Source organism: Leptinotarsa decemlineata, unplaced genomic scaffold (genome assembly GCF_025532065.1).
Source record: "Leptinotarsa decemlineata unplaced genomic scaffold, Ldec_3_MD MMD2_tig00078363_RagTag_RagTag, whole genome shotgun sequence".
Lineage (NCBI taxonomy): Eukaryota > Metazoa > Arthropoda > Insecta > Coleoptera > Chrysomelidae > Leptinotarsa > Leptinotarsa decemlineata.
Genome location: NW_027412728.1, coordinates 3318887 through 3343400, shown reverse-complemented (window position 1 = coordinate 3343400; position 24514 = coordinate 3318887). Strand labels below are relative to the sequence as shown.

General features: G+C 38.2%; 1 protein-coding gene across 1 annotated transcript in view; it reads left to right on the top strand.

The window, feature by feature from the left end:
• Rim (Rab3 interacting molecule) overlaps window positions 1-24514 on the top strand; it is a 355610-nt gene that overhangs the window by 7997 nt on the left and 323099 nt on the right. Inside the window, exon 2 of the mRNA XM_074185890.1 lies at window positions 20503-20707. Coding sequence (XP_074041991.1) covers window positions 20503-20707 — 205 coding nt within the window. The remainder of the gene's footprint in view (window positions 1-20502; window positions 20708-24514) is intronic.

Sequence of the window (24514 nt, the reverse complement as noted above, 5' to 3'; positions counted from 1 at the left end):
TTTCGACAGTCCGAGTCTCTGCATATGATGATTCAAATGACAGTGACCTGTAAGAAAACCTGTTGGGTTATCGTAGTTCATCTTTACTGTAGTCCAACAACTGTTTTGTATCAAGCTTCGAAGGGTGAATAAACGCCTTGGAGTGAACCAATCCTGGAAGATTCTTCCAGAAGTCCATAAATAATCTAGCCATCCAGGTGTTCAATGTTTGTTTGGCAAAGCCTAAAGCGATACCAATGGCAGGTTTTGGTCCGATGAAGCTGCTTGCAGCACCTTCCTTTGCAAGGGAGTCAGCAGCCTCATTGCCTTCCAGGCCAGTATGGCCAGGAATCCAGAGCAGAGACAGTATATTAGGTCTTTCTATCGAGGAAAGTCGTTTTTGACAATTTGCTACCAAGTTAGACGTTGCTCGGTAGGAGCCAAGAGCTTTCAACGCCGCTTGACTGTCCGAGAATATTTTAATTGACTTCTGTATGAGGTTGGATTCTTCCAATTTCTCCGCACACAATTCAATATCGTGAATTTTCGCTTGAAGTAGGTTCTTAGGCAGGTTGATATCTCTGTCATAGGTCTGTGACTGAAAACACCTGCACCAGAACCGGAAGGTGTTTTTGATCCATCTGTGAACCAACAACATTCTGCTCTAAATATACCCTTTTCCTGGAAGATCCAGTCCTCTCTACTCGGGAATAGTACTTCATAAGGCAGTTCGTAGTTGACAGTTGAAGGCCTAAAGTCAGAGGTAATTTCCAGAATGTTGTGACTTCCAATGTCAAACAACAGTCTGTTGCACTCTGCATTAAATTGCTTTGTGCAATTGGCAATGTGCACATGTCTATATGCAGTCCATCTAGGCTCTCTCTTCAGAAAAATATGGAGAAGAGGTAGATCTAGAAGGATCTCCATGGCCGCTGACGGTGTGATACTGATGGCACCACTGATAGCCAGATAAACTTGTCTCTGTAAGCCAGAGAGGTTCTCTTGGGCCGTTTGCTGCGACGCCTTCGGCCACCAGGCAATTTCACCATAACATAAATCACATAAATCCAATGGATTTGTTTGAGACCTAAACCCCAAGTTTTACCACAAATCCTTCGACATGTCGATAGGAACAGTCTGGCTTTGTGTAAAACTGTTCCTAAGTGATCGTTGCAGGTGAGTTTTTTTTATCAAGGACAATGCCAAGATATTTCACCTCCGTTCCAAATGGAATGACCTCACCACTGAGGGAAAGTGGTGTTAGGTTGTCCAATTTTCTTCTCCTGGTAAAGGGGATTATCACAGTTTTGCTGGGGTTGATAGACATCTGTTCCCTCAGGCACCAACTGTGAACAACGTCCAACGTGCTTTGGAGGATATTACAAGCTATTCTTTCCGACGTGGACCTTGACAAGATGACAACGTCATTTGTATGAGCTTGCAGACCATTTTTTTTGTCGAGGGCATCAAGCAGATTATCCATCAGAAGCGACCACAGAAGGGGAGATAAGTACCCCACCTTGAGGGCAGTCCCTGGTGACCCTGAACCTGATGGCCTCGCCTTGAAGAGTTGTGGTTCAAAATCAAATCAAATCAAAAAATCTTCATTTCCGTAGACCTAGGGAAGTCATGGAAAAAGTCACATAACTCAGTACAATTACAATGAGGTCCCAATCATAAAACAACATAATTATATGACACATTATATAACATTTAGACCATAAAAGGGATACAAAAATTGAAATTTTAAATTCCAAATCAGACTGAAAAAATTCATCAAGCGAATAAAATACCTTTTCACACAATAGTTTCCGAACTTTTTGCTTAAAGAGCTTTACACTAGTTATTTTTTTAATGGATATTGGGAGCTTGTTGTACAGGTTTATTGACATGATATGAGGTCCATTAGTCACCTTGGCTAACTTATGACTAGGAATTAAAATGTTATAGTTTTTTCTCAGGGTGAAGCCCGAAAGAAGATATGTATCATCTCTGTTCTGAAACTTGGAGCAATTTGATTTAACGTAGATTACGCAATTAAAAATACACATGCAAGTAACAGTTAATATATTCAACTTTGCAAATAGTGATTTACAGGAATCGAGTGGTTTTTTAAAACAAATTGTTCTAATAATCTTTTTCTGGAAAATTAATAAGTCACTGATTCTATTGCAGTTGCCAAAACAAATAATACAGTAATTGAGGGCAAAGTAAATATATGCATAATAGTAACTTTTAAGAATTTCAATAGACACAAAATTACGCAGATTCCATATAACGAAACAATGTGTCGCTAATTTCTTCAGTATGAAATCAACATGATGATTTCAATTGAGTTGGGAATCAACAAAAACTCCTAAAAATTTTTTATAAACTATAACAATCAGTTTCCTGAATTGTAAAGAGAATGGTGTTGGTTTTGAGATTATTTAGAATCAAGCCATTCTTAGAACAATAATTTTGCATGTTGGATACAGCATCATTTGCTCTTACTGACAATGTTTCACATTCCGAACCACTGACAGTAAAAGATGTGTCATCAGCAAATTTTATAGAGCACTGTAGATGATTAATTTTTGAAAGATCATTAACAAATAGAATAAATAGTGTAGGCCCCAAAACACTACCTTGGGGCACACCTGTAACAACGTTTCGAGATTCAGAAAAAAATGACCCAGTCTGAAGCCTAACTTTAACAACCTGTGTACGACCAGTTAGATAGGTTTCAATCCATTTCAGACTTGGACCACGGACGCCCATGTCAAACAGTTTTATCAAGAAGAAGACCATGATGTATGGTATCAAACGCTCGTGTCAAGTCGAAAAGAACACTAAGTGATTTTTCACCGTTGTCGAAGTTTGATAATACATGATTATGTAGAGAAAGGATGGCATCCTGGGTTGACAAGCCCACTTGAAACCCATATTGGTTGTCAGCTACGATATTGTATTTTAACTTGTTGCAGTTATGTTTACCAGCATGGTATAGATCCAACCAGTTATGGTCAATTCTATACCTTTCCTAGCCAGAGACGATCCTATAAACTTGGTGCATTGTCGGAGACTGCATTTGGTAGCACAATAAATTCAGCATCTGTCATTGTCTACAATGGATTCAAAATATTGTACATAAGGTGGGACTGGAATCATTTTAATATATTAGAAGTGCCTAAGATGCTAATTCAACACACGTGATGTAGAATTAGGTATGTATATAAGCTCAGGCGTCATGCATCTGTATTGAACTCAAAAAATTCTATACTCATTGCGTGATATGACAGACTATCCTGACAATTTATGATGATTTCTTCGGTTTCCGACTCAGCCCTATGTGACAAAATCAAGGGACAGGTTCTTAGATGAATCTGGGTCTTTAGGAGACTGTTTGACAGTTTTTATGTGGCTTTTTGCTTAACGGATTCCAACTTGATGTTAGAGTTCTGGTCGAAAATCAAGACGAATTCTTCAACCGCTCGTTCACCCACCCGTCCAATTGCTTGCAATAAAAACGCCCCAATCCAATCAAAAATTATATAGAGAAGGGAATCCGAACTCTACTATTCTGATATGTAGACAGTCCAAACTCCACGTCATTCCAGTTGTTGGGAAATATTCAACCTTGGAACGAATGATTTATGATGGTAACTGCTGTGAAGTTGTATAATATTTTGGGTCACATTTGGGTTGGTTTCACATTCCACTCCACTTCTCCAAAAGAGTAGAGTGAAATCTAAGAAACATGGGAGTGACAATGAAAACGATAATTCTTCGGAATTTAATAGTGAATCGACGACGAGATCCATCTTGATTTTATTCAGGTTTGGAGACCAGCTCCCCTACCCTTTTGGCTGATTGTTGGTCTTGAGAGGGACCAATGGGTTCATTACTGATTGATGACGGCATGAAGTCCTTAGACATCAGTGCCGCCCTTCACGGGATACCCCTACCTGGCTGGGGTGGGATGGATGAGAAAGTTATTAATCCGTTAACGGGGGACATGAGGGCCTCATTCGACAGAGTGTCGGGGCCTTCTATATCGGGAGGGGTCGTCTACAGCATAATCTGTGGCTTCCCTAACTAATGGGTTTTCATGAGTTTCCGTTTTTTCGAAAACTCTCTCATTCCTCGACTGGATGGACTGCCGAATGGAAGGCAGCTGCAAATCTCTGCGGATGGCTTCATTCCGCACGAACCAAGGAGCATTCACAATTATCCTAATTATCTTATTTTGCAACCTTTCCAAAATGGAAATGTTGGATGGAGCCGCTTGTCCCCAGACGCCTGAAGCGTACATGATGACAGGCTTGAACATCGTGTTATAGATCGTGATTTTGTTTTTCGTACTCATCTTTGATTTTCTGTTGATCAGAGGGTACAGACTGGCTATCCGACCCTCGATCTTAGATTTAACGTACATAATGTGCGGGTTCCAAGTGAGTCTACGGTCTATCAAAAGGCCGAGGTACTTTACCCGCGCTTGCCAGTCAATCTCCCTTCCAGAGATTCTCACTTTTCTGGCCGGAGAAGATAGTAATCTTTCCATGGCTATCGCCTGAGTCTTTTCCGGGTTTACTCGGATCTTCCAATCGAGGTACCAGCGCTCGAGGTCGTCCAATGCACGTTGCATATAGACGACGCCGAGCTCTCGACCCATGGAAGATGAGAGGAGAGCCGTGTCATCGGCGTACAGGGATATCTTCACTCGTTCGGACGTAGGCAGGTCGCTGGTATAGAGTGAATACAGCGTCGGAGAGAGCACGGCCCCCTGTGGCACTCCAGCGAGGATCTCTCTGCTGTCGGACAGAGAGCCCTCTACTCTGACCTGAAAAGTTCTGTCTTTCAGGAAAGACCCGATCCACCGGATCAGGCCCCGAGGTAGGTCGAACGCGTTTAGCTTGTGCAGAAGACCTTCGTGCCATACTCAGTCGAAGGCCTTCGAAATGTCTAAAAGCACAATGTGCACTTTTTTGTTGCTGTCAAGCTCGCTGATGGTGTTTTCGACCAACCTCAGAGCCTGTAATTCAGTGGAGTGATCTCTCCTGAAGCCGAATTGTTCGTTAGGCAGAACATTTCGGTCCTCAACTTCTTCGTTGAGTCTTTGCAGTACAACTCTTTCAGCCAGCTTAGCCGCCGACGAGAGTAGACTGATCGGGCGATAGTTCTGCGGGAACAGTTGGTTCTGACCCTGTTTTGGGAGCATGACGACGATCACATGCTTCCACCTTCTAGGGAAGTGTCTGAGGGCCAACGAACTGTTAATTAGATTCAAAAGAAATTCGACGCAGTTTTCCGGGAGTCTCTTCAACAACTTGTTGGTTATTGAGTCGGCCCCGGAGCCTTCTTGGCCTTTGCAGCCTTGATATGACCCTTCAGTTCTTCCATAGAAGCCGGACGGATGTCGTCGTCGTCATCTTCCCTGAGGAGTCGGTGAACCCGGTCCTCCAGCAGCATATCGCGATCGATGTCGTCATCGTCGTCAACGTTAAGTTGAAACTGACGTTCCATCGTGTCTGCAAAGGCTAACGCCTTGTCGGCGGGGGAGTAGCACACTCCGCGCTCTCCGTGAATGGGTGAGAGAGCAGTCTTCTTCCCCCTGAGCCTACGAGTGACTCGCCAAAGCTCGTCACTCCCAGGTTCGAAGGATTCCAAGAGCTCTTCCCACCTTTCGTTTCGATGCTCAATGATGGCCTGTTTGACTTGATTGGCCATCCTGTTCGCCGCTGTTTTGTCCCCTGGGAAAAGGGTTCGTTGATAGAGCCTTCTCAGGCGATTTCTCTCTCGTATCAAGGCTTTGATACGAGGGGTAAACTCGTTGTAGCTCTTCAGCGGACACTCTTCCCTGGAGGTGGCCGCTCGAAACGCTCAACTGCCGCGTCGAGTACGTCGGGAGAATCGAGTACCTCAGGAGGGGCGCGCATCTCTTCGAGCTGGGCTGTGAAGACATCCCAGTCCGTCTTGGATCTCATGCGATAATCAGGGGGAGGAAGATCATCGCCCAATACCATGATTAATGGATTATGATCGGAATCCAGTTCCGACAGAACGTAAATTTCGCTAGTCAGAGAGACGTTTTTGAGAAGCGCAATGTCTAGTACGTCAGGCCTGGTCTGCCCGCGATAGTACGTAGGCTCATCTGGTCCCAGCACAAGATATTAATGTCTGTCAACATGGGCATGGAGCGCTTGGCCGTTTCGATTTGTGGCTCTGCTCCAAGGTCTGTGCTTGGCATTGAAGTCGCCAGCAGCAATTGTCGGAATGTTGCTTCCCATCAGCAGTTCATCCAGAGATTCTGGGAGTAGACAAATGTTCGGAGGGTTGTAAACCGAGATTATTCTGTGACAACCCCTTCTCAGTTGAATTTTGATCCCCACGGCCTCAGTACCGTGCAATCGAGCACTGTCAATGCCGTATTGGACACACTGTAGGGATCGTTTGACAAAAATGCCAACTCCCCCTCCAGCACGTCCAACACGTTCTTTGAGAAAGAATCTGTAGTTTGGAATGACAATAGATTCGTTCCTCAGATGTGTCTCTTGGACTAGAGCCACATCTATGTTGTTCTCAGTTAAAAAATTCTCGAAGTCCAGCTTCTTTGAACGAATGCCATTAGCATTCCAAAAAACTATCTTCAGAGATCTAGGCAACGTTGGTTGTCTAGACATTGGCAGTTCCGGTCATCACGTTAGTATTCACCGTGAACATTGTCTGTAGCACGGGGAATTTGACGAATAACTTTTTCATCTGGTCCAGTGCGGCAGAGATGTCTGAAACCCCCTGAGGCTGAGGTGAGGGTTCAGGTCGAGGGGAGGCGGCGGGCTTTGCAGAAGTACTTGCGCCCTTGGATGCAGCTTTTGCAAAGCTGACCCCCTCCTGGACGCGTCCAGACCCCGTAGGTCTCCCCGAGGAGGCTGGTTTTCTGGATGTAGCCTGCCCCTTTTTTTGTACCTTTGGGTTCGCGGGGCAGCCGCGGTAGTTGGCTATAGTGAATCGGAATCCGGGATACAGACTATAACTCGACCATTCTAAATATTAGAAAATTAGGCTGGTAAAGTGATGTTACTAGTACAAACAAGTACCAAGAATATTGACATGCTTTATGATCCTGGCTCTGTGCATGCGGTAGTAGGCAAGTTAATTTGGAATAAAATTGGCAACCAATCAGTAAAAAAAATAGGTGATTTGATTGCCTACGGCGAAAAACCAATAAGCACTTTGAGAAAATGTATGGTGGAAGCGAAAGCTTTCAACAATAAATTAACATTGCTCCTTTATGTAACAAACGATGACGACATACCACTTTTTGGCCTGGACTGGTGTTTAGCTTTCAAACTACCTCTACCTCGTCGGGCAAAAATATACCACATAAAGGAGGACAGCCAACACAAAAGTATGATTGACAGTGTACTGGGTGATTTTCCAGAACTTTTCGATGACTGTTTAGGCACCATAAAAGAAAGAAAATTTCGTCCAAGGAACGTACCGTTAGCGCTACAAGATCAAGTTTCAGCTGAACTTGATCGGTTGGTCCAGGAAGGTGTTCTGGAACCAATCGATACAACTAAAACTGAAGTTTTGTGGGCTTCTCCTATTGTGGTTGCTTTGAAGTCAAAAAACAGGTTGAGGATTTGTGCCGATTTTAAAGTCACCATAAATCAGCATGTTCAAATAGATATAGATGAATATCCGTCACCTTGTTTTGAGGACATCACAGAAAAATTATCTGGAGGTAAGCATTTTTCTAAAATCGACCTGAAGGACGCATACCTTCAAATGGAGGTCCACGCAGACTCCCGTAAATATTTGGTAATCGCTACACATAAGGGCTATTTCACATACCGGCGATTACCATTCGGAATCAGTTCTGCACCATCGCGAACGAATCATGGATCAGATACTGGCAGGAATAGAGGGCGTAGTATGCTGTCTGGATGACATACTGGTGACAGATCCAAATCTAACATTACATACCCAGCGATTAAGGGAAGTTCTGCAAGCTGCAGGAATAAAAACCCAAAAATCAAAATGTGATTGGTTTAGATCTAGTGTGACCTACCTAGGTCACAAAATTGATGGGAATGGTTTGCATCCGACTAAATAGCGTATATCAGCTATCAAGCAGATGCCAATACTGCAAAATACTTCCCAACTTCGGTCGTTTTTAGGCACTATCACGTATTACGGCAAATTCATTGAAACTCTTCATATGAAGTGCGTACCTTTACATCATCTTCTTAAAACGAGTGTAAAGTGGGAATGGTCGAATAGAGACACTGAAATATTCGAAAATTTAAAGCAAAACTTGACATCAAATGATATCCTAGTGCATCATGACCGTGAAAACCCCTTGGTTGTCAATAGTGATGCAAGCAATTCAGGTACAGGTGCTGTGCTATCACACAAATTTCGAGATGGAACTCTGAAGTTTTTGCATCAAGATCCTTCAGTGATGTCGAAAAACGTTACTCCACTATTGACAAAGATGCCCTGGGATTAGTATATGCCGTTACCAAGTTCCATCAATACTTATATGGTCGAAGATTCACCCTCATTACGGATCATAAGCCATTGGAGCGTATTTTTGGAGAGGATCGTCAGACCCCAAAAATAGCAAGCACCGACTCTTAAGATGGGCTATGACGCTAAATAGTTATAATTTCAACGTTTCGTATCATCCAGGAAACGAAAATTGTCCTGCAGATTAACTTTCCAGGCTGTCCTTGGACAGCGAAACATTCAGCAGTGCATCTGAGAGTATGGAAGCTTCCTATGTGTAAACAAGGATTAAAAGCCCAAACTGATAAAGACAAGACTATTTCATAGGTTATAAAATATGTACAATCATATTGGCCCGACAAAAAAACTCTTTACCGATGTTATCCCATTCTATGAAAAACGTGATGAACTGTCATTTGAAGAAAACATGCTTTTATGGAAAGGACGCATCTGCATGCCTTCTCTTTTGCAGTCAGAGGTCATCCAGGTATTACTGCCATGCAGTCACTGGCGAAACTGCACGTTTATTGGCCAAATATCAACATTGATATAATTCATGAAGTAGAAACATGTATTTCATGTCAACAGTCCCGAAAAAACGACAGAAATGCACCACTACATCCATGGGGTGTATCTCCAGACCCTTGGTCTCGTCTTTGTCTGGACTTTGCTAGACCTTTTGAAGGTATTATGTGGATGGTACTGATTGACTCCTATACGCATTGGTTAGAAGTTATACCGATGAACAACATTACATCTAACTCTACTATAGGCATTCTCCGTTCGATATTTCCTAGATTGGGTTTACCCAAGTTCTTGGTGACGGATAATGGACCACAACTCACCTCGAGTAAATTCGAACATTTCTGCAAGAATAATGGAATAATACATATTAAAGTGACCCCTTATCATCCGAAATCGATTGGGCTGGCTGAGCGCATTGTTCGCACCTTCAAAGAACGAATACGAGCCAGTAACCAAAACTTAATCAGTCACCAAGACTTGCAAATTTTCTGTTTTACTACAGAAATACCGTAAGAAGATCGACAAACAAAACACCAAGTCAACTAATGTTCGGTTGGCATTTAAGGTCACGATTTGACCTACTTAAATCGGAATATGGATTTAGAACAAATCATTCAAAAACGAAACCAGGACTATTCAGCTGCTCCACTTCATGATTTTACGAAGGGAGACGATGTATGGGTAAATAAGCCATTAGGAAAGGGTTCCGAGCCGGGAAAAGTTGTTAGGCAGTCTGGGCCATTGTCATATCTCGTAAATGTTGATGGTATTCTACGCCGCAAACATTGTGACCAAAATGCGGAGGAGAATCTCGGATATAACACCAAATGTAGATGTAAACCCATCGGATATACAATGTGCTGCTGACGAATTAGAAATTCACCCTGATGCTGAACCAAACAAAGGTACTCCAAACGAACCATCACCAAGCGACCGGCTCAAACAAAAATATCGCCCCAACATACCATGTGAAATTCAACCTGAGGATGTTGAAGATGCAGTCGACATAGAAGAGCCCCCCAAGTCAGGTGCCCCGAAGAAATACTTCAAGAAACAGAAGGTTCTCTGTTCGTTTCAGGGAATAAGCTCATCATTCGTGGGGGAGGAATGTGGTATCACTGATTGAGTCTGGCAACACTGTGGCGAACAGCCGAGTGACATTCTTCCGCGAACACAGTCAGCCGATTTGACACGTTGGTCCAAACATGAATAGATCACTCGTTAATTAGTTGTAAACAGTTTATGAATACAGTTTTACTCACAGTATAATTCTGTGTTTGTTACACCCACCCGTCATACTACATACCTATTCCTCCTCGAGATATCCCCCTTTCAGTTTTAACTAAAGTATATAAATTCAAATTGTAACGGTATATTTTCACTTCACTAATAACCCTGAATTATTAATTGGAGACACATACGAAAATTAGTGTATTTTTCATTGTAATAAACTTCATATTATTTCTTCAATTATTCATCTGATATTTCTAAGAGAAATGTGATATTCGATTTTAAATGATTTTTTGGAAGGATACTTTATAAGAGGAACACCATACTCACTAGTTAAAAGCTATCTTGAAAACAGACAACAATGTGTCAAAATTGGTGACAACATCAGTTAATTCAGAACAATGATATATGGAGTTCCCCAAGGAACCGTATTAGGACCAATACTATTTAGTGTTTATCTAAATGATATATTCAAAGCAGGATTTGAAGGTGACATAGTGAGCTTTGCAGATGATACGACAGTAATATACAAAGCAGATACCTGGCAAAATTTAAAATCAATTGCAGAAAATGACTTTCCTGAAATTATAGAATGGTTCGATGGCAGACTCTTAACGACAAATGTGAAAAAGACTCACTATATACCTTTTACTTCCTACACAAAATACCTACCTAACTACAATACATTGATCATACCGAAAAAAAATGAACAGACAATCACTATATCCTCGGTTACAAACATCAAATATCTTGGAGTATATATTGATAACAACCTGAAATGGGATGTTCATATAAACTTCGTGATAAAAAAATTAAGAACTATATTATATAAAATGAGGATTCCTACATCCATTTATAAAACTGAACAAATGCGTATAATATACTCCACACTAATAGAAAGCCATTTAACCTACGGTATTATAGCATGGGGTGCATCTTTGAGAACTCATATATCAGCACTCGAAACTACCCAAAAATATATCGCACACCTAGATCTAAACAGGTATTAACTCAAAAAAGCTATTTTTCTAGAAAAGACGAAAAACTTATTCCCGTATCCCTGTACGCAGTAAAATTTTTCTGAATGATATAATTCTTTTCAAATGCAAAGTCAGGAAAGATGTTGTAAGATTCTCAAATTTTATACATACATTAGGGCTAAAAATTTGATTTTTGTAGTTATTTCATTTTGTTTAATAAATGTGTGTGTATTTTTTTTATTATTTTGAGTTGAACCTGTTTTGTTGAATTGAGTTTTGAGTTAACTCTCTTTTGAAGTAGCAACATGAACTCAAAATATAATAGTATTTTGAATTGTTTATTATAGTCCAACTCTTAGGGCAACTCTTGTGACTAACAAAAGGGCAATATTGGCAGATTAGTTAGCGACAATAATACAAGTATTCAAATCAAATAAATTTTTATTCAATAATAATATGAAAACTAACTAATGATAATCCCCGAATTATAAAAATACTCAAAATAAAATTAACTTATACCTTGGAACATAAAAAATATACTTTCTGCTCTATAATAATTTTTTTAACTGTATATCTAAAATATAATATTGGCACTTTCAGATCACATTTTATCAAATTGTGTGGGCAAAAAGATAATAAACAGTATAAAAAGAATACAACAGTCAATTAGTTATTATCGCCCAGAACGCCTTTATAATAAACATCATAATATGATTTCGGAATAACGTTTTTAACTATCAATTCTTTTATGTCTTTTCTTTTTGCATCCGACAATGCAATTTTCCCTGTGTATGCCTGTGTTAAGCCAATTGAAAACAACGATAGATCTGTGGCCGTCCCGGTTTCCCTTGCGCGGAGAACCCGCTTTCGCACACAAGCTTTTCTATATGCTTCTTCTTGAAATGATGTTTTGTAGAAAAACGCTTCAGGGTGAGTTTTTTCAACTTTAAGAATCTTAATGTCATGCCACTTGATCGGACTTCTCTCCTCGTCTATACTGAAATTGGTGCCCCACGATTCTTGCAAAGCTTTGACGTCATAAAACTTATCATGAGTCATTTCTACGACTGTGTAAGGTTTTCCTGTCTTTTTTGCAGTAACAATCAACGTTTTATACTGCTCTGGTATGTAGATGGGACCGGACTGCAAATATCTTTTGATCTGCTTTTCAATTACACTATGCACATTATCACCTTCATTTTGTGAGTGGCCGCGTATTAAAAATTTGTGAGTTATTGACTTAACTCTCAATTTGTTGACGGCGTAGGCATATGCAGATAATAAAAACTTATTTTTTTGTTGACCACCACAATTATCCGAATAGAAAATAATATCAATTTCTCTATTCGGATTCTGGTCTGCCTGAGATTTAATATAGTCAAGTATACAGCTCCCAATCTCAACAGCTCCTCTCCTTCCTTCGGTTTCATCCCAAAAGTAACACAAGACATTTTTTGCCCTTAAATCACTGATCGTAAAATTGAAGCAGTTAATCCTGGATTTATAAAAGAATAAGGATACTTTTCCTTTAGGAATTTGCAATACAGCTTGCAAGTCGTAAACTGCTACGATGGTACCATCGGTTCTATTTTTGTCATTTTCTTTTTCAGATCTTGCCAAAGTCTTTTCTTTCAGATGCTGTTCATATTCTTGACCTAACTTGTGCTTTTCTCCTTCATCTGAGTTTTTGTACCTTTCGCACAGATCACACTGATCCTTTTTCGGCACGAAAAAAGATATGTTGAATTCCGTGTTGAATATCCTATTGAATGTTGAAGACGTGGCAAAAGTTAAACCATCAGTTTCACGAACTCGTCTATAATCTCTGTAGATATCGGCCAATGATTTATCACTTGAAATAAATTCTCGAGTGGTTTGGGCTCTCAAGTAGTGAGATTCAATTTTTGGAATACTATTTATAAAATCTATAACGCTTCGTTTGATTTGTGGGTCAATAGTTGGATGATGTTCGTGCTTTCCTCTCAAATCAGCTTCAATAACTCCTGATTCCGCTTTCTTGGAAAGTGCTGTTTTTATCGCTTTATAGCTCAAATCAAGAGTTGATTTGAAAAATGGCTTGCATACTCTAATTCTGGAACCATCAACTTCAAAATAAAAGGCTGTGTTGAGAGCTCGAAAGTCTTGTGTGCTTGAGTATCGATATTTAGGCTTTATTGAATGTGAGTGTCGTACTACAAACTCTCTCTGCCTTTCAAGATTGCCTAATTTCCAAAATGCATCAAAGAGCTGTTGTCTTGACACTTCGTTGATCTTATCTTTGCATTTCAGGCGACATTTTTCTCCACAGGGGGGTCCAACCTTTCTTTCCGGCACTTGTTTCTTCGACTTAGACAGTGACTGGTAGGCTTTTCCAGAATTTCTCAACACTTTGGCGACTTTTGATTTCCACATTGTTGGTTTACGTAGTCTTTTTCTACCTTTTTTTTCTATCAAGGGCTCTACGGTATCAATTTCAGCATTGTGAGTGTTTACTTGTACATTATTATATTCGGTGTCCGAGCTGCTACTGCTAGTGGTAGATGAAGACGATGAGGCAGATACAACCTTTACTGGTGCTTTACTTTTTTGAACTAGTTGGTAAGTGGGATCCTCATCAGAGTCGTCAATATCACTTTCGTTACTTCGGATTGGTGAAATGTAATAGTTATGTGTACAAGTGTTCTGTTGTTTAGACGTACACGGAAGAGATTCATACACCATGGATAAGCTTAGACGAGTCTTTATCGCTGGTTGATATCTCGGAAACATCTCCTACAGTTTCACGTTGAGTAAGTATAATAGGGGTGATAATTTCTTTGTTCTCCTTTGCTCTTGATTCTTTTACCATATTTACTAAAATTCGTCCACGACTCATTATTTTTCTGAAACAGAAAATACCCATTTTACTAACTGTAAAGTCCTGTGTATTTCGATTGCATGCATACAGGAGCAATATACTACAATCTAAAAGGATCTAACTCAAAAATTTATCAGTAACTACACAACAATCTATGTAGTCGCTAGATGAAAATTACAACATATTAAGATGGAAAAACTCCAATAGGGACTGGTAAAAAACTTTAACTTCATTGGTTTTTTTAAAAAATATAGGAGTCAAAAATATGAGTCAACAAAACAGATCTAACAACGAATAAAAAAAAAATTCAACAACACAGTAACAATTCTAAATAAAATAAAAAACTTTGCTTACCTTGCCAGCGATAGTGGTTCAACTCAAAATGTTGTATTTATTTATTTAGCACCAATTATGAAAACAGCAACAACTTAAAATAATATGGCTTCAATATTCAACAATAGGGACACAACTCAAAATAATTCTACTTCGTTTAATATGCGTACATGCGTTCCGGTTGCAATACTGATAACAACTAGCAATGTCCCTATTTTGACGGGGGAGGATGTACGAACACTGGTTCAACAAAAAAGGACTTCAGTACCATCTGGCGTCGCGTAGTGGAAATATTTTTAATTCTGTTTTATTGGTCGGTAGGTAATGAGATAAGCAATTCGACAGTGAGCATAACTCAAAAAATGATATTTTTGAATTAGCTCCCTTTAGATCTAGGTGTGCGATATATTAAAAACCATCTACTGAAAACCCAAAAGATACCCAACAGAAGAACTTTTCAAAATTTCCAAAATGTTAGATATACGTCAACTGTATTTCCTAAAGGTTACCATTTATCAACACTCTAGAAAATATGAGCTTCTAGCCATAGAACACCACCACAACACTAGGTATAGAAACGCAAATAATTTTTTCCTCATCAAACCTGAAAAGAATATCATGCAGCGAGCGTACCTGTATCTTGGACCGAAATGTTTAAACTACCTTCCACAAAAACTGAAGCAAATATTGCCAAAGATCTCATTCAAAAGAGAACTGAAAAACTTTATTAAAAACACGCCAAGAAATGAAATCCATAGAATTGTAGAACATAATTTATAGAAACCCCTTATTGCTCATCTGTCCATATTCATTTATAAATTCGTAACTATTTTTTATATATTTAGATAACATGGTTGAACTTATTTGAATTTTTGAATTAGAAGTAATTAATTTTATGTCATATATTATTATTTATATTATATATTTTTATATTCCTTGTATGTCCAACGTTATGTTATGTTATCATTATCTTATATTTCTTCAAATAATTAATGTTATATTATTATATATATTACTTTTATCAACTATAGACTTAGGTATTATTTATTTGGATATTTTGTACTTTGTATTCTTTATATGTACTATGTTATATTATCATTAGCAACTGAACCTCAATTGAACCTCCCCGTCTAATCCCCTACGCACAGACTTGATCTTCTGTAGGTTTGCCCATTTATTCTCCTTCCCTGCTTATCTTCTGCACTTTGTCATATGTATGTACAAAAATGTAAAATAAGAGGAGAATAAATTATTATTATTATTATTATTATTATTATTTTGGACATCTTCTGTTAACCATCATATTTATTTTCAAAACACTCCATCGAGATTCGTTCCGTTATCTAGCGGTCAATTTCCGAAAATGTTAGTAGGAACATCGACTGAAAGAGTACCTACTGTAATAATACACACATCGGAAAAGTCTAGGGATATTTTCAAAAATGGCAATAATTTTTTTTTAGATCGCTTTAGGGAAAAAAAAGTTGACGGGTGATTATTAAACGAATGTAACTTACAAAAAAATTTATTAAATGGTCAAAAATACTGAGTGCACATATAAGCAAAACTAAAAAAATATATGGCTCTTCTTTGGCACCCCGAAAAAAAATCATAATACAAAAAAAATTGGAATCAGTACAAAGTATGGCCTCCACGCAGGTTTATTACGGCCCTACATCTATCGTGCATCGACAAAATGAGATTGTCAATGTCTTGTTGAGGTACATTTGCCCATTCAGCGATTAAAAGCTCTCTCAATTGAAACGTTGTGTGAATGTTCCCCATATGCGGAGTAATTCTTCGTTGAAGCATGTCCCACACATGCTCGATGGGATTCAGGTCCGGTGATTGTGCTGGCCATGGCAATACATCAACTCCTTCGTTGGTGAGCCAGTCAGTCACTAGACGCGCGACATGTGGACGAGCATTATCGTGCATTAGGTGGAAGTTTTCACCAACAGTACCAGCAAACGGACGGACGATAGGTAGAAGAATGGTGTCGAGGTACTGTCGAGCTGTGAGGGAGCGATTTGGAAAAACGAGATCGGTTCTGCCGCCGATCATGATTCCGCCCCATAGCATTACTGTACCACCTCTGTATATGTGGACTTCCTGAACGTGTCTCAAACGTTCATTATTTCCAGGTCGTCTCCACAGTCTTACTCGACGAGAATCTGGATGAAATCCAAATCTGGATTCGTCTGTAAACAAAACTGTGGCCCAATCATTTGCATCCCAGTTTTGATGTTCTTGACACCACTCTAATCTTCTACCGCGATTGCCTCACGACAAAGGTGGACATCTAAGTGGCCTTCTGTTCTGGAGATCTGCTTCATGCAGTCAATTTCTGACAGTATCACGACCAATGGTTACCTGGTGCGTCTGCTGCAACACGTTAACCAACTCAGGTGCTGTGATTGTTGGTTGTCTTCTTGCGGTTAAGACCAAAAAAAATCGGTCTTGAACTGCAGTTGTAGCGCGTCCTCGCCCTGGATGTTGTTCGGCTGGACTGCCAGTTTCACGGAAACGCCGCCACAATAGACTGATAACACTTTGGGAGACCCCCAAACGAAGAGCTACATCATTTTGTCGCATGCCACCTTGAAGAAGCCATACAGCTCTATTCATCTCAGCCAATGGTAAGTGATGGCGTTCCATGTTAAAGCACAATATTTCCAGTTTAATTGCTGAGCAAGAACTGCATAGAATGTACAAACTCGACACTTTCAGATTATTCATTTTAGCCGAAAACCTACAGTTTGTAAAAAACTTGATAAAAGATTAGTTACCGTTTTTGCAGGCTTTGTTCAACCCATAGAAATCTACAGGGTGGTCGAGTGTACCAATTTAATCGAAATCAAACGACCTCATGCATTTATTTTTATGATATTTAGTATGTTATAAAAATATCCCTAGACTTTTCCGATGTGTGTATATTCAACAGTGGTTATGGCAATAACCACTGGGAATAATTTCTAAATTGGATAAATAACCTAGATAACTCCAAAGAAATGGAATTTAATTGTTTCTGAGTATTATCCGTGTCTCAGTTGATTCAGGTCCTATCGCATAATTTGGTATTATCAATCGACCGAAAGTACTCTTTTTCCGTGATCCATTCTGATTCAATAATTAGTGACGTAGAGACATGCGTTTGATTTTCTTTTTCCTACCTGAAAGAAAATGCGAAGTATTCGGAGTCACCTTGAAAAGCCATTATTGTTTTTGAGGTGGCTGTAAATGAAGTTTGTTAGAAACCTATTGGATAATTTGTCATTGGTGACTTCTCTTATGAGGATTATTTTCCGAGGTTTCAATAAGTGAAAATTGGTCCACGTTGTGTATATTGGGTATTGTATTACTTTGAACGTGGTTTTCATTCTCTTCGCTGAGGATCATTCAAACTTCACAACCCTACGTTATCAAGGTCTTGTTGGGCATAGCATCAAAAGGATAGATACGACGAATCATTACTGAGATCGTTTAGAAAACCAGGAACTAGGAAAATCTGTTTCCAGAATATTTTCGTTGACCCCTATTGATGAGAAAAACCCTTGCCAGCTCCAAGGTATGTTTCTAATATTTTGTTTTCATTTCAATGAAAACATAAATGGATTAACTTATCGTTCACTGAGTTTGATGTGTCTCAAAACTTGTATTTGATGAATTTCTGGTAAATTTTCGTTTTGTGGACACCCGGCGATTTTGAAAAAAATTTTGACTGTACTTACGTATTTTGATGCGTAGATTACGAATCCGAAAGAAAAAAGTGGCGCTCTCCCTTATTTAAAAAGTGACGGCCCTTCAAAGTTCAGAAAAGGGCAACTTTTCAGCCCTCTTTTTCACCAAATAAACTATTTAAAAACACAAGCATTTATTCACTAGATCACCTTCACACGTTATTCCTCCTTCTTTGACACTTTTCACTTCAATAATCAACATTTTTCTTATAGAAAAAACTCAATTTAAAAACGAATGCTCCTCCTGGTGACACTCTTATGTTTGTAGGTTAGATACTAGTGACATTTCAGAAAAAAGCAGTTGGTATTTGTCGTCACCTACTATTTTAAATTCGTAGATTTCAATTTTCAGTTTGACGTGAGAGAAAAATACAAAATGAATTTGAACGAAATTCATAATTTAGTGAAAGTAAGAAATAATTTAATTCTATATTTGTTTCAAGTAGGAGTGTTTGCAGCAACAATACGTTGTACTAATTGCAATGAAGAGTGCAAATTGAATTATGACACTTTATGGTATAGATAGATGCAATAGAAAGCGGATTATGAAAATACCGAAGAAAAAAGCTCAGTACATTTGCTGTAATTTTAAGAAAAGTGTCAAAAACCAATTTATGAGCTAAAGAATGAAGGCAAAATACATTCGAATTACTTTAGGAATATTGACTGCATCAGTCGTACCAACCATATCATTAACCTTAAACACGTAAAATACAGTGATATGTAACCAAAAAGCAGCTCCGTACATTTTTTAACATTTTTATAAGAAAAATGTTGATTATTGAAGAGAAAAGTGTTGAAGAAGGAGGAATAAGCTGAAAAGATGACCTAGTGAATAAATGCTTGTGTTTTTAAATAGTTCATTTGGTTCAAAAGAAGGCTGAAAAGTTGCCCTTTTCTGAACTTTAAAGGGCCATTACTTTTTAAATAAGGGAGAGCGCCGCTTTTTTCTTTCGGATTCGTAATCTACGCATCAAAATACGCAAGTACAGTCAAACAGTTTTTCAAAATCGCCGGGTGTCCACAAAACGAAAATTTACCAATTGAAAAATGACTTGAATAATTTTTTTTCAATATTGTAATTTACCTCCTAGATAATTTTTTATTTTGCCATGTTGCCAAATTTCCGAAGAAACCTAAAATCTACGGGTATTTTCGTATTTAGTTAATTTATGGTAGGTTTCATTAGTTTCAATTAATTTTTGGCCTCGCGGGGTTGCCAGATCAACAAAATTGAAGCAAGAGTAAATAATTATTTTCTTGTTGGTTTCATTGATTTCAATTTACGTTACGACGCATGGTTGGGTACTAACTCATTTCAAGATTTTTCCTTCTTGAATTTTGATTGGTACTTTATTTCTTAAAGGGTTTTTTTACGTTCCAACGTGAATTACCATTCTATTACCGGTCGTGGGAGTCTGTCTACTTCCTGCTGAAGACCGTTGAAGGCTGAAGAGTCAGAACTATCAATTTAAAAGGAGAGGAACCGAAATAGACTTTCTGTCCAGCACTGTAGTAAAGGGGATTTTCAAGATATTACGCCTGTACCAGCGTCACGCAAGTAGACTACTACCCGTATCACTCTTAACTGGGATAAAATATTTTGATTTATTGTTAAGAATTTGATTTTTTTGTTGTTGTCAAATTTGTTGTATTATTTCAACTTTCACATTTGTTATTTGCGGAAATTAATCGGTAACGGTGTTGAATAGTAAGAGATCATCAGTTTATGCGCCTTTGGCTTCGATCCTAGAGCTAGCGGCGGTCATTATCTTAATTTTGGTGCTGATAACTATCCATCCACTAATTTCTGCGCCCTTCCCATTTATATTGACTAGAAAAAGAACTTATTGTTATCAGTGAAGCGTTAATTCACCAGCGAGATTTAATTTTTTTATTATTGCGATATTTTTGAAGTCAAACTCCAATTAATTGGGTACTTTGTGATTGGTAGTTGATTGAGTATTCGAGGGTTAAAGGTACCTGGCGCCCAAACACTTAAGACATCTTTGTTACAACCCGCTCTCACCTCCACTAGAATTAGCCGGAGCCGAATACTTGGTCGTCATAGCGACGCGACTTCCATTTCTTAGTACCTTTTTTCGGGCTACAAAATCATCGGTTAAAATGAATCTTTCAGATTCGAGAGATATACACATCAATTCCATTGATGTGCTGTGAAATTAAATGGACCCAATTTAGAACTCTATAGTATACCGATATTTGCTTTATGATATTCTGTTTTTAAACCATTATATTGTACAAACCGTTTACGGCGGGACACGTAAGACTCTAAGCTCTAAAAAAGAATAAATGAATCAGTTTGTATAAACTTATTTCGAATAAAATATAACTCTGTTTTCAGGAGGAAAGCCGATGAGGTCCAAATATTGGAGGAGACGATACGAGCCCGCAACGAACAACAGAAAAAGGCCGGGGTGGAGCTGGACGCTACATGTCACATTTGTCTCAAGACCAAGTTCGCAGATGGCGTCGGACATATTTGTAACTATTGTTCCATAAGGTGCTGCGCCAGATGTGGTGGAAAAGTTACACTCAGATCTAATAAGGTGAGAGGAAAGTTTTTTATTTGTTTGCGTCCGACTTGCCGTCTTTGAAGGGAACATTTTGTTTTGAATGAAACTTGAAAATTGAAGAATTGTTTCCAATGACTGAATTCAAATAAATAGTCCACATTAGAAACATGCATTTATACAATATTCGAAAAAATTGTGATACTTTTTGAAACATTTCAATGTTTTTCCAAACTGTAGCCTATTATACAGGTTGTAACTGAATGAGTGTAAAACATTCAAGGGGGTGATTTCTCATCTTTCATATAGAGAAACTTCATTGGAGCATCTCTTGTTAAGATACAGCCCCTTAAAGGTGATACATAAAATGTGTATAACAATTTTTTTCACAAGCACTGATGAAGTTACAATATTGAAATTGACCTGACGTTTTGTACTACCAAAAAGACACTTGGCCAGAAATTTATTTGGTTTACTCCATGGTTGTAAGGGATGTAAAACGCAACCCCTAAAATTTATTTCCAATGTAACTTTTTGTCTTATTATTTGTTTACTATTTAAAAATTTAATTCCGATAGCTTGTTTCATTCTAAACAAAAAATTTCTCTTGGGTTTTTTGCCAAAATAAACCAGTTCGCAGCAAAACATTATTTTACGAACAACTACAGAGATACATCTTCATAAATGCGAACTGGATTTATTGTTATTTTGTAGTTAGTACCTGCATTAAACGATTAAAGGGTAATAAACAAAACTAATTCATTAATAACAAAACACAAAACATGTAGAAATCATAGTAAATGTTCAATATGTCTACCTTCAGACATTACATATGCGTCTAGACGTCTCCTGGAGTCTCTCTTATTATCCTGCACGCATCGATGATGCGGTTTCTGAAGTCCTCTATATCACGAACAGGAGTACGATAAACCAAATGCTGTAAATGGCTCCGAATAGAGAAATCGAGAGGATTGAGATCCGGGGATCGAGCGAGCCAGTTCTGATTTGCATATGTTTAAGTTGAATGCTGACGTGCTACTTGACTAAAATGGGCGGGAGCCCCATCATGCATAAGAAACAAAGAAACTTCCTCCACCAGCACTGGATGTACTTCTCTTAAAAGTTGAACATATGCCTCACTGAATATTACTGGAGTTTTTTCCCAACACCATATCGTTATTTTTAACACCTCGACACGTGTTTCGATCACCAAGTGATCATCTTCACTTGGTGATCGAAACACGTGTCGAGGTGTTGAAAATAACGATTTGGTATTGGGAAAAAGCTCCAGTAATATTCATTATCACACCAAAGGTTCCAAACAGTGCATCATAAGTATTTGCCTCACTATTCAATCGAGGAGGTACAAAATGAGGCCCAATTAAATCATCCCCAATAACTCCGAGCCACACGTTAAGAGAAAACTGTTCTTGATGGTTAGTTTCGACAATAGAGTGAGGGTTTTCATCAGCCCATATGTGGTTATTATGAAAATTAATAATCTTGTCCCGAAAACTGAATTCGTCTGTGAATTCTATCGTCTTCAGAAAGTCACAATTTCTTCTAATCATTTCCAGCATCCAATTGCAAAATTCAAGAAGGTTCGGAAAGTCTCGGGGTAACAGTGCCTGTACTCGTTGCAGATGGTAAGGGTATAAGAGTTGTTCCTTTAAAATTTGAAATACCGTCATATGATCAACATTAAGCTGGGAAGCAATCTTTCTAGTACTGGTAGCAGGTTGTTTTTCAATCAAATCAAGTACTGCTTCCTCAAGCTGTGGTGATCGTACTTCTTGATGGCCACCACAATCCTGCGTTCTTTTGTCGAATGAACCATATTCTCGAAATCGTTGATGAAGTCGAGCAAATATTCTATGTGAAGGATGCTGCCATTGCATTTATATGCATTTCAGCATATCTTCTAGAAACTTCTAACCCATTCCCCTGCGACAGACCGTAAACGTAATGCATATCATCCATTTTCTCATTTATGTATGCCATTTTAATAACAAGTGAATTATTAAAGTAACAAATTAAGAACAGAACAACAACACACAATTAGTATTAATTCAATTTCGAAAATTCACAAACTGACAGCGTCATACCAATTTAATTGTCACTATGGCTAATAGCGACCTACTAGATAGATTAGTTTCATATTTTCGCATTAATGACGATGTATCTCTGTAGTTGTTCCTAAAATAATTTTTTGCTGTTAACTGGTTTATTTTGGGCAAAAAACCCAAAAGAAATTTTTTGTTCAGAATGAAACATGCTATCGGAAATGCATTTTCAAATAGTAAACAAATAATAGGACAAAAAGTTACAGTGGAAATAAATTTTAGGGGTTGCGTTTTCCACCCCTTACCACCATGGGGTAAACCAAATCAATTCATGGCTAAGTGTCTTTTTGGTAGTACAAAACGTCAAGTTAATTTCAATATTGTAACTTTTTTAGTTCTTGGGAAAAAAATTGTTATACAAATTTTATGTACCCCCTTTAAGGGGCTAGAGGAGCTATGGATTATAGTCAATATAAACAAACAAAAAGTAGCCTGCGGAGTTGTTTATCGACCACCAGGAACAAATGTAGAGGACTGTATGCAGGAGTTAGGTGATGTACTGGAACGAGTGTATTTGGAAACATCTGCTATGGTGTCAGTTGATGATATTAATATTAATTTGTTAAACTGTGACCCTCGCGATACTCAACTATTCACTGCTCTTGTTTCGATATGAATTAAATTGTAGAAAATTCTACTCGGATAACAACAACTTCTGGAACTCTGATTGATTTCATTTGCATTAGTAAGGAAGTAATGATAAGAAATTCTAATACACTTGATATGAATGGCATAACTGATCACTTGATGGTATTTTGCGATATTGATTTCGATATCGAAGATACTTATGATAACTTAATTTTGTTTAGAAATTTCAAGAATTTCAATAATGAATTTTTTTCTCAAGATGCTGCTAACTTACCATGGGGTGATATTGTGACTGCAATATATTAATTCCAAAGTAAATTTTCTCAACGAATGCATCATTATGCTTTTTGACAAACATGCTCCAATTTGCACTGTGAACAGAAAATATAAAGCATCCCCGTATATAACTTATAGTATTAAATTGATGATGAAAACCCGTGATAGAGCTCATGCCAAATATCTTGAAGAAAAGACAGTAGCAGCTAGACAGTACTATGTGACTTTACCCAACAACGTTAGTGACGCAGTAAAACGTGAGAAAGCAGCATATGTATATACAATTTGTTTTGAACAAAAATAAATATAATTCAAAAATTGACATGGAGAAATGCAGATTGGAGTGTAACTACAAAATCATCCTCGCAAACCAAGCCTGCCAATTAAACTACGTAGACCTGAAGAAATCAATGACTATTTTTTAAGCATAACTGGATATTCAGTAGTAAATGATAATACTCTTTTATTCTACAATAACAATAAACTGAACGCTCCTATGAACTTTTCCCTCACCGATATATGTGATGATGATATTTTGACTGCTATCAAAGAAATAAAATCTAATGCTTTAGGTATTGATAATATAAATATCAAGATGATTTCTGTAGTGATACCACACTGTATTGATGAAGTTAAACATATTTCCAACGAGTTCTTCAGACAGGGTATTTTTACACATGTTTGGAAGGTTGCTAATACAGGCTGATTCACGGTGGATGGCACATTAAACGTTTCTGGTGAACCAGACAACGGATCACTTTGAAAATTTAATGGAGGGCATATTCGGACATTCTCTAGCCAACTAAAATATTTTCGACAATGCGGTGTTGCCGCTTCTATTAGAAAGCAGTAGCAA